The following is an 11444-nucleotide window of genomic DNA, read 5'->3' on the forward strand; positions in this document are numbered from 1 at the left end:
GTGTGTGTGTGTGTGTGTGTGTGTGTGTGTGTGTGTGTGTGTGTATTTATTATGAGGAAGTGGCTCATGCAGTCATGGAGGCTGAGCAGTCCCCCCATCTGCTGTCTACAAGCTGGAGACCCAGGAAAGCCAGGAGTGTAATTCAGCCCGAGTCTGAAGGCCTGAGGACAAGGGAGCTGATGGCACACATCCAGTCTGAGGGCAGGAGGAGATGAGACGAAATGTCCCAGCTCAACAGTGAGGCAGGAAGAAGGCGATTCCTCCTTCCTCCACCTTTTGTGCTATTTAGTCCCACCGTGGATGGCATGATGCCCACTCCACAGGGGAGGGCTGCCCTCTTCACCGAGCCCACCGGCTCAAATACTTCTCTCTCTGGAAACATCCTCACAGACACATCCAGAAACAGTCTTTAACCTGAGCATCCCGTGGCCAGTCAAGTTGACACATATTAAGTATCACAGGTAGGAAGGGTGCGTATCATTGTACCCCTTCAACAGCTGTGAGATGCTTGGAGCAGCTGACTCACCTGCCCAAGGGCACTCGGTCAGCCCATGGCAGAGTCTGGTGACCTATCTGGGGCTCACACAGACTTGAGAGAAGGGGGCAGTATTGGGAGTCATCAGGCTAGGTCCTTCATTTAACTGATTAGCAGCCTGAAGCCCAGTGAGGTGAGGTCAGGAGAAGGACCCTGACCTCCTCCCTGCCGGGCTATTATCCAGTGAAGCTGAAAGACCCAGTTAGGTAGCCCCAAGTCAGGACACACCCCATCCACCAAATCACCCCCGCACAACTGAAGCTCAATGCTAAGATGAAAGATGGATTGGAACGAAATGTCTAAAATGGTCTTTTGTTATCCTGAAATGAACATCTACCTCATCTATGATCAGAGAAGGTGTGATTTTCTCAGTGATAAAACTATAAAGTGTTACATTGATAATGAAAAAGCAAACGTGGTTAGGCACCAGATGGAGCACACCCGGGCCAGTGGGAAAAGCTGCTGTGAATATTCCTGGGAGATTGGTGACATCTGTGTGGTGTCACCATGGATGGGACAGGTGGCATTTCGGAGGCACTAGGGTTTGAACCCAGCTCATCTCAGAGCTGTGATACTGGGCATGTTAATCTTTCAACATGTTTATTTATTCATTCCACAAATATTTATTTGCAGGGCATTAGAGTGAGAACGCTGATGGTGCTTTAATTTTCTGAGTGGTTTTTTAACTGGATAGGAAAAAAACAAAAACAAAAACAGTGAATTGCAAGCCAAGTTTGTAATTGTGAGCCATTTAACCCACTCAGCAATCTCACTTGACAGTGTCACTTCATCTCTCCCGCTCACCGTCACCAGGAGGGGATCCACATCTGTTGAAGGGGGGGCTTATCAGCTGGATAATCTTTAAGCCCCTCCAACTTTGAGGTTTTTAGACTGTGGTTTCCTAACCAATAAAAACTTAAAAAGCAAAACAAAAAACTAGAAAGGAGAGTTTGACAGCTGATTTCCTGTAGGTACACAGGCTGCCAAACTTAGTTACAAGTTGTTCATAAAATAAATGGCCACCAGAGCCCTAAGCCATAGGGAGGCTGTCTCTCGCTGACCTTGGCTCTCTCTCCAGAGCAGTACATGAGCCCCTTGCTCCCGTCCTGCAGTGCAGACCCACCAGGTGTGTGCTTGTCCCCTGCCAGGTCCTCAGGGAGTACAAGGCCGCCATCATCCAGAAATACGTGCGGAGCTGGCTGGCTCGCAGGTGCTTCCAGCGGCTTCGGGCCGCGGCCATTGTCATCCAGTGCAGCTTCCGGAGGCTCAAGGCCAAGCGGGAGCTAAAGGCCCTCAAGATTGAGGCCCGCTCGGCAGAGCACCTAAAGCTCCTCAACGTGGGCATGGAGAACAAGGTGGTCCAGCTGCAGCGGAAGATCGACGACCAGGTTGGTGTCTTGAGCTCCCACCTAGGGGGTGGGGCTGTGGGGAGACTCCACGGACGTGTTTGAGAGAGACCCAAGGCTTCCCCAGGGAGCTCTCATTTGATCCCCACAAGACTTCGTGAGGCCATTTTACAGATCAGCAAATTGTGGATCGGGGGCATCAAGCACTTGGCCAAGGTCACGGAATTAGAAAGTGCCAGAGCCAGCACTCCAGCCCAGGTCTTCTGATCCCACAGCCATGACGAGGGTGATGCTGGTTTTTTTAATCCCAAATGTCACTAAAGTGTCGGTCCTTTCCTGTGTCGTGGCTTAAGATGGGTTTCCAGAGTTGAAAGCAGGCTCACTGGTACCTTGCTCGTGTAGGGTATTAATGGCCTCAGGACCAGGCTCTTGCAATGCTCTGGAGGGTTTCAGGTGCCTCCTGAGAAAGGAAAGAAGAAGATGGAGCAAAGGAAGGGGGGAAACATGCTGAAGGTGTGTGGTATGTGGTGTGGAGGAAGAGAGTTGGAGTTGGGCCACTAGGCAGTGCTTTGGCAGTCACTGGTTTTATTGTACCTATTCTATGCTAGGCACTTTTTTAAGCTTCTCATGATCCCAATAGGGCAAGAAAATAAATGAGCCATTTTACACCTAAACCAGCTGCCCTAAACAGGAGCCCCAAAGTGGTTAAATGTTCCTGCCTTTCTGTTCTTGCAAACGACGGCTTCTGGAGAAGAAATTGTGGCCCTGGGTGTCTGTCTCTATGTGAGTTCTACAGGTGTCTTATTTGGCTTGGCTCCCTAGTGGGGAAGCAAGACAGAAAGCTCAGTGCAGGGTGGAGGACACTCAATACATACCTGGCCCTGGTTGGCCCACAGTGATAGGTCAGGTCAGGGAGGAAGACATATCTACCCAGAGCATCAGGAGTGGATAGGAAAAGGTCTGTACTCTGGGATCAGCCATTTGGAAAACACAATCACAAGGAGGACCTAGGGTTGTATTATTATTATCATTGCCATTTTATTATTATTATTACGGCTATTGATGACTGGCCAGGAAAGACATTTGCATAGTCAAATTGTGCCAATTAACCTTCTGAGCAAGGTATAGTCAGAGGGACGAGCAGATTTTGTTGGCACTGCTGCACCCTGCCAGGAGCCCCATGTAGTGCCCGGCTGCCTCGGCCCTGGGTTCCAGCCATAGGGCCCTGCATTGGCGTTGCTGATTTCTCAAGTTGACTTGAGAGGTTAAGAATAAATCTGGCATTTTATACTCCATGTGCTGGAACATCAAAGAGAAGCAGATTTAAAAGGCCTATTTTTAAAAGAGCTTTTTGCCTTCAGCTTCCTGCTTGGCAAACATCTGTGAGTAGTGGCAGGTGTTACCCTGTGTGCAGAGGGTAAGGAGAAGAGGCAGGAGGGGGTGGGTTAGATCTTGCTTTCTTGTGTCCCTCCCCATGTTGCCTGACTGTGTGCTAGGCTCTGTTCTCATGTGTCAGCTCATTTGATCCTTACCACAACCCTATGAGATTTAACATTATTCCCATTTTAAACAGGCACAGAGAGGTTAAGTAGCCCGCTAGGCCACACAGCTAGTAAGTAGCATGGCTAGGATTGAAACTTGGCAGTTTGGTTCCAAAGAATGTTCTGCTGCCTCCAACCAAATTTTAGGATATCTGCATATTAGGGGATTCTTCAGACATGTGAGAATTCCTCAGAACAAGGAAGACCCTTAGCTTTGTTTGGGGTTCATTCTCATAGACAGCGTCGTCCTTGGACAGTGGGGTGTGTGACCCACTGTGTCAAAGAACATGCTTGGTGCTGTGTTGCAAGAGGAGTCATCAGCGTAATCCGTGGCACCAGGACTTGTTTTATCGCAGTCTCTTAGCAGGCAGGGCTAGCCTTTGTAAATGAATGGGTTTCTGTTCTTTCTTTATGGCTGGAGACAACTCAGGCAGCTGCTCCCCTGACACACAAGATTCTTAGCCAGGAGGAAAGGATACACGTGTGCCAGGAACAACATAGGTGAAGGCATCCCAGAGTATTTGTCAGAGCAGCATGAGGTGTAGTGGACAAAGTCCCAGCTGGATGGAGGTTTGAGTTCTGTCTCAGTTATACTTGCAACCAGAGCTGACAGTTTGGGGTTATGGCCGAATCTCTGATTAGGCCTTGAGTTCCTCAAAGACAATTGGCCTAAGATCTCTAACTTCTAGCTCAAAAATTCACTGATGCCATAAAGTGGCTAATAAAGTGGTTCCCAACTCCGGACTGCAATGAAGAATCACCAGGGGGAGATTTTTTTAAAAAGTATCCCCACTGCCAAGAAGTCAGCAAAGGAGGGAACTGAAAGATAAAACCAGGGTAAGGTTAGCGCCCAAAATTCATGTTTAAGGTTTTGTGCACCCAACTAAAGAGACAAGATGCAAAATTAGCACGAAGCTCCCAAGCAAACAGAAAGAAGGGAACAGGATCCCTTGAGAGCTGTGGAAAGAGTTTAGGAGGGTTTGGAGCTGTCCGTGGTGCTGAGACAGGTTTCCTGTGGGTTTTCAGAATCTGTGATGTAATAAACCACATCCTTCACAATATCCTTCAGCAGTAAGTTCAGTGACAGTTCCTGGGATGATTTCTTGCAGTGTTCCTGGTGTAGGCCTGTGGTGTGACATTTTTCAGCCAAAATGATGTAACCTATGAACTTGGCTGTCTATCAATCTGGAGGGTGAAGTTCCTTAGACCTTTATGAGTATAAGACTATATTTAAATATATTTTATTTGATATATGAAAACATGATGCAAATGTATGGATTCAGTCAGTAACCTCTATTTATTTGTTTGTTTATTTATTCATTTATTTATTTTACAACATATTAAGATTCTTTTTTTTCCTATTTTAAAAAAATTTGTATTGGAGTGTAGTTGATTTACAATGTTGTGTTAGTTTCAGATATACAGTAAAGTGGATAAGTTATACATACACACACATCCACTCTTTTTTAGATTCTTTTCCCACATAGGTCATTACAGAGTATCGAGTAGAGTTCCCTGTGCTATGCAGTAGGTTCTTATTAGTTATCTACTTTATATACAGTAGTGTGTATGTGTCAATCCCAATCTCCCAATTTATCCTTCCCCTCTTTCCCCCCGGTAAACATGTTTGTTTTCTACATTTGTGACTCTATTTCTAAGACAAATATCATATGATATCACTTACATGTGGAAACTTAAACAAAAAAAAGGGACAGATGAACTTATTTACAAGTCAGTAACCTTTTCAATCAGTTTGATTCAGTGTACTTAGTATGCACTCAGTAAACATTAGTTAATATTTTATTTTTCATCCATGTACATTTGAAAAATCGTATGTGACAGGTCACAGTTTTATGTCCTTCTGTGCCTCAGTTTTCTCAACTGTGAAATGGAGATATTAATCAGCCTTACTGCATAGGATTTTTGTGACTAGAGAATGAGTTAATAGATGTGAATCATGTAGTACAGTGCCCTTGAGCAGTGGCGCAGAGTAAGCATCCTCTCGGGATGTCTGGGGAGCTCGAGGAGAACAGGGGTCCATATGGAAATCCCCAGCCTGCTGCTGTCAGGAAAAGGCCCTCGCTGGAGGACAGAGCTGGCCGGGTCTCGGGTCACACTGACAAAGGCAGCTCCAGGGAGCCTGGCCTGCCATCACAGGGAGGGTTTCCGGGGTCTATGAGGGGCAAGTGCCCCTCACCACTCCCTGTGCCAGGCTTGGCTGCGCGGCCATAGGTTCCCTGGCATGAGGATGAGGCAGGAAACTGCTGGGCCCTTCTGGGGTCCTCCTTTCTAAAACCATGCCTCCGGAACAGGAAACGTGCAGCTGTTAGGACTCTCCCACCCACACCCCAGGCGGCCAGCAAAGAGTTCGTAGCATCTCTCCCGGGGGGTCCCTAGAGAACTGAATGATGGAGAAGCTGCCCTTCATCAGGCACTAACTGTGCCCCTGGTGCCGGGCCCCAGGGAAGCCCTTAATCTCCCTGAGCCTTGATAAAACCCTATGAGGTAGGAGTTACAGTTATCTGTCTTTCACACATGAGGGAGCCAGGCACAGGGAGGTGGAATGACCTGACCACACGTTTGCAGCTGATCAGCATAGAGCTGCGGTCTGAGCACAGGTCTGTCTGGGTCCAGTCTCTTAACTCCCCAACTTCCCAGAGCCTCGCCTCAGCGTGCGTGTCAATGAAAGCAAAGAGCTGGCCTCCTAAACATGTTGTCTTGGCATGAGGGTCCTGGGGTGTCATCACTGCCCATAGCAGGATGTCACCATCACGTTGTGTGCCTCTCCACACCCCACACCTGCTCCATCTAGAGGCCTCCACAGCCCCATCCTCCTTCCCACTTTCCCGGGGATCTGACCCAGGCTGCAGCACCTGGAGGAGCCTCGCTTCCCGCCCAGAGCAGAACAAAGTCAAGGTGGCTAGTCCAACACGTGTTCCCTCCCTGAACCCCACCCACCTTGTGCAGAGATTCTTCAGCTTCCTGGGAGACCCAGACCTGGGTGGGCGGTGCAGATGGCACCGGGGTTTTTAAACAGATGCTACCTAATTGGATTTCTTATTTGTGATTACTTAGAGCAAGGCTGACTGCCAGACCAGACATAAGGGCATGTCAGGTAAAAACTGGGAGGTTTCCACAGACTGTGGGAGGATCTTTTTGTGCTGTATCAATGAGGGAAATGTACCGCTTGGACACCAACAATGGGTCTCAGCCTTAAGGTCCCATGGCGTTCACAGTGTTGTACTGGGTCCCACAGCTGTTCTTTTGCCGCCCCTCGCTGCTTTCCATGAAGCTTCACTGCTGCTGTGAATTAGTCATTGGTTCCTGATGCCCCAGCTTGTTGGTAGTTTAGCCCATAGCATTGTTCTACTCGGAGCTCCTGCAGAGAACAGCAGTGAGGAATCGTCACTGACTGTTGCTTGCTTGCTTGGTTACTGGGAGAACCTACTTCTTCCCCTCCACTTGCCCTGCTGACCACTTGGCGCTGATATGCTCAGCTGCAGCACCACTTCCTGCCCATGTTTACACTAGCACTTGACACTGGCCCTGGGTCCTCAGGGCTTCCTCTGTGCGAGCTCATCCACAGTCTGCCTCCGAGTCCCCCTCCGTACCTCTGCCAGGCCCGCGGGAGAATGCTTCTCACTTACCTATTGCGTGAGTGGGTACATGATTGGGTGCCTCGTCGGCAGGGACGGGTTCTGCCAGGGCATCAATTTCTGGAGTCAGAGTCTTACCGGATAAGCTGACAGGTGGTGGGAGGGATCCCTAGGCCCCATGGAGGACCTCCTTGGAAGAGGGGATGCTGAAGAGGTCCTTCGTCTCAGAGCCAGCGATTAGGTTGCAGCTCTTTGTGCCAGTGAGTCCAAGGACAGGAGGGCCCAGCGTGAAAGAGCAGGGAATCCTGAAAAGCAAAGGCTGCAGTTCCAAGAAGCCAAAAACATTGTTCCTGCAACTTAAAAACCGGGCGTAAGATCTCTCCAGCCGGACACAGAAGGCTAACCGCTGTCGGCCAGCTTCCAGCTCTGTCACAGCTCCTCGACACTCCTTGAATGTCAGTACTGGTGTTTTTTCTTTTCCTTTCTTTCTCCTAGGTTCACAGTAGAGTTTTGTTAGGGAGATGCCAAGAAAGCACTCAAGCGTTCGGTGATTGTGAGGTTTAATTCCGCCTTGGACGTCCCTCTCTTAATTGCCTTCGTGTTTGTTCCTGTCACACTAACCTTGCTCTCCACCTCTGTTTCCTCGCTCCCTGTTTGCTGGTGCTCTCCCAGAACAAAGAGTTCAAGATGCTGTCAGAGCAGCTGTCAGCCGTCACCTCCACACACGCCACGGAGGTAGAGAAGCTGAAGGAGGAGCTGGCCTGCTACCAGCAGAGCCAGGGTGGGGACAGCAGCCCGCAGCTGCAGGAGGAGGTCGAGAGCCTGCGGACAGAACTGCAGAGGGCCCGCTCGGCGCGTAAGGTCCTGGAGGACACCCACACCCGGGAGAAGGATGAGCTGAGAAAGGTATGTCGGGGCCAGGGGGGCAGCTGGGTGGAGGCTGGCTAACGGAGCGCCCCTCCGAAGTGGTTTCTTCTTCCAGCTGTTACACTGCCATGGACTTTACTGGGGCTTGTGCCCAAGACTGACCATCCTTCTGCGTTTAGATGTAAAGTGCCACTGCTTTGGGGGAGCCCGCACAAGCACGTGTCCCTTCACCTGGCAAGTGCTGATTGAGTTTCTGCCATTACCTGGACATGATGGCATCCCCTGAAAGGTTACACACATGTGCCTTTGGGCATGTTCCTTATAGTCTAGAACTAGCCACTGGGTCCACTCTGCAGTCCGAGTTCCTGTTGGCAGGAGAGACGACGGTACAGAGGTAGTGGCCTTTCTTCTTAACGTTGCCTGCAGGGACTAGGGGCAACCTCTAGGCATCCCTACCCATAATCATAGTGCTTTGGGGAACTTGCCTTAAGTTTAAGTGTTGATAGTTTCAGCCTGACTAATCTCCTCTGGTTGGTGTGCTCTGTAGGTTTACTTTCCACCCCATAAAACGGGATTGGACCCCAGGACCCCACTCCCCCATCTCAAATGTCAGGATACAGAGATTCCCTTCTCCACTGCCAAGATAGCTGTTCAAACCAGGGAAGTCCCACGTGCCCCTGCGGAGCCTTCCACAGTCTCAGGACGCTGCTTCTCTCCCCCATCTTTATGGCACCCCACAGGGAAGATGGCCCACTGCCCACTTATTTAGTTCCTGTCCATCACTGGAGAGTCACGATGGGTTAAGAATCTAAGAGGGAAGGACTCAGTGTTCCTAACATTGAAATAACAATTTTCAGTGTTTAAAAGTTGGGGCAAGCTGAATGCTGCCACAGAAAGCATCCTGAGGTAGACACAGGAGTTTCCAGATTCTCATCCCTGCATTGCCATTACCAAGTGCATGCAGGAAATCTCACTGGCCTTAGTTCCCTCATCTATTTAAAAAAAAAAAGAAGAAGAAGAAGAAAGGTTGGTTTAGATCATTTTTTAGGCCCCTTCTACTTGCAGCTAGTCAGCTTCATGAGATGGTATTTGATGGTTTCTAGAAGGAAAAAGAACCTCCCTCAGCCCTGCTCTGTAGTGCCTCTCTCTTCCTGTGCCCAGTTACCTTCTCCTGGGCTGAGCCCTCAGGCACAACCGGGAAATAGGGGGGCTGCCATCCACCTGCGGACCCAGCTCCTGCTGGTCTTGCCTGCGTCACTTCCTGTCCTGGGCAGAACTTCCCCACCATCAGCCACTGCTTTCCCCGGATCCCAGGGGGTTTCCCAGAGTCAGAAGGGGGATCCACATGGGGATTAGGTGACGAGGAAATTGAGACATAGGACTTACCGGTGCAGGCAGCCTGGCACAAAAGAGGCCACCCTGCAGCCGGTTGCCCAGATAAACCTGCCAGCTCACCCGCCACGCCTGGAGTGGACTTCATTCTTCGGGGTAAAGCACATGCTTAAGGAAACTCCCGTTACAATGTAGCCACAAGCCTGTAACCTATAAAGCGTGGAATTCCAAACTTGTTGTTTACGGATCCTTGCTAACAGATAGACGGTAACCCTTGTATGTGAATAAGAGACAAGATGGTGAAAACCACAGGCAGAGAGAAGAGGCCAAGATTAAAACTGGAAACTCTTGAGATTGGTGACCCTGGGAGAAAAAGAAAAGCAGGTTCGCTGCACATGGGTGCTGGTCACTTGAGACGCTGGGAAGTCTGTTAACCCAGCAGATCACAAAACTGGGGTCTGCGCTCTCCGCCTCCACAGAGGGCACTTGACTCATGGACTCCCCAGGCTCCTTCTCCGCCTCCCCTGGGGCACTGTGATTTGGAGACTCAGAGTACTTTTAAAGTATCCACGTGTACCTCCAGGGAGCCTAAGGCTTTATAATATCCCTTGAGCCAAATAAGGAAGCGGGCTGCCTCCTCGTCTCCTTTGGAAAAATTGTTACTATTGAAGTCTCGACCTGGGTCTTAAATATCAATACAATGAGAGCTTGGTCCTGGCAAGAAAAAAGAAAAATTCAAGGACACAGCCAAAAAGGGAATAGCAGGCACAGAGGCAGAATGAGAAAAGCACCTTCCCTGACTCCAAATATAAGCAAGTCCCAAGCTGGTAACTTAAGAAACTGGCATGAAATGATTAAGTGCGATGTCCATCTTTTTCCAGGAGGGGAAAAAGTGGAAGCAAATTTTTCTCTTTCTCTAAGGTCTTCCAAACGTTTATTCTGGTGGCTGTGGGGTAGGGCAGGTAGGGGCTGGCTTTTTCCCCCTCTGGTTCTTCTCTGCCTAGTCTGGGTTTAATATTTAGCAAAGGTACCATGTCCAGTCTTAACAAACGCTGAATAATCAGACAGTTGGTTTCTTCTCGGGCTTGTCCAGCAGCCTGCTCCTTGCTGAACAAGATTGATGAGACGGGCGAAGCAGGGAGGGAGCTGGCTGCTGGTAGATGTTTAATTAATGGATTTGATATTTCTGTCAGCAAATGTTGTGTTGGAACTGGCATCCTGGTAAACTTGGGGCTCCCCGCTTCTGAAGGCATTCTCATTGTCCGGCCACACGGCCATGCTGCCTTGGACTGTGGGAGGCCAAGCCTCCCTGGGGGCAGAGCCTGGGCATGACCCACCCCCATCAGCTGCAGAAGTTAGCTGACAGTCATTCTATTAAAGGTGTCCTTGTTGGGGCCTCTCCCCAGAGTGGTCTGCACCTCGGCCTGGAGCCTGCTTTCCTTTTAGCTGTGGGATGTGTATTTTGTTCCTTCTTAAAGCTATCAGTGATCCCTGCGCTGACGGACTTGTGCAGCTGTGCTGTTTCCTATCCCTGATGAAAGAGACATGAGTCCCAGGGCTGCCCTTGACACAGAGGCAATGGCTCATTATCCAGAATCTGCTCTGCTGTTGAGGCCAGCACAGCCTGGCTCAGAGCAGGGCTGTGGGTGGGTAAGAAAGAGCAGCCCACAGCTAGGTCCCTGGCTCTGAGCGAGGGTCCTTGACACTTGTGAGCCCCACAGGCCTCGAGTGTTCAGGCTGGTGCAGTTGGGGTTCTGTGTTGTATTGTGTCATCGGCCACCGAACCGCCAGCGGATAGTTACCTTGGATAGTTCCAATGTAAAGGTTTTGTGTTTTTCCAAATAGAAGTAAAAAGATCTGCCTTTGGGGGTAGGGGGGTTCTCACAGTGGAACGTTTTGAGTCTTCCCCCCTCAGTGATACAGAACAGGACTTCTTTGGCCCATTAAGACTCAGAGTTGTGCTATCAGAGGGCTTCATGGTTCATAAGGAGGCTGATGGTTGTTAGAAAGAGGACCCCATGCATCTCATGGAAGGACATTATCTCACTGCAGAAATCATGGAAGCTCACAGCCCTTCGTTTATTCAGTAGTTGTCTATTGAGTGTATTTGTTAGGCACTGTTCTGCACACTGGTGCAAAAGTAAGCAATTTTAAAAGTCCTTCTCTTGGGCTTCCCTGATGGCGCAGTGGTTGAGAGTCCGCCTGCCGATGCAGGGGACACGGGTTC

The 11444-nt window shown here is 49.7% G+C and overlaps 1 protein-coding gene across 1 annotated transcript in view; it reads left to right on the plus strand.

Annotated features, from left to right (window-relative positions):
- Positions 1 to 11444, plus strand: part of MYO5B (myosin VB) — a 231381-nt gene that overhangs the window by 171528 nt on the left and 48409 nt on the right. The window contains 2 exon segments of the mRNA XM_007465591.1: positions 1684 to 1923; positions 7691 to 7924. Of these exon segments, the coding sequence (XP_007465653.1) occupies positions 1684 to 1923; positions 7691 to 7924 (474 nt within the window).

The sequence above is a fragment of the Lipotes vexillifer genome, unplaced genomic scaffold (genome assembly GCF_000442215.2).
Source record: "Lipotes vexillifer unplaced genomic scaffold, Lipotes_vexillifer_v1.1 scaffold36, whole genome shotgun sequence".
NCBI lineage: Eukaryota > Metazoa > Chordata > Mammalia > Artiodactyla > Lipotidae > Lipotes > Lipotes vexillifer.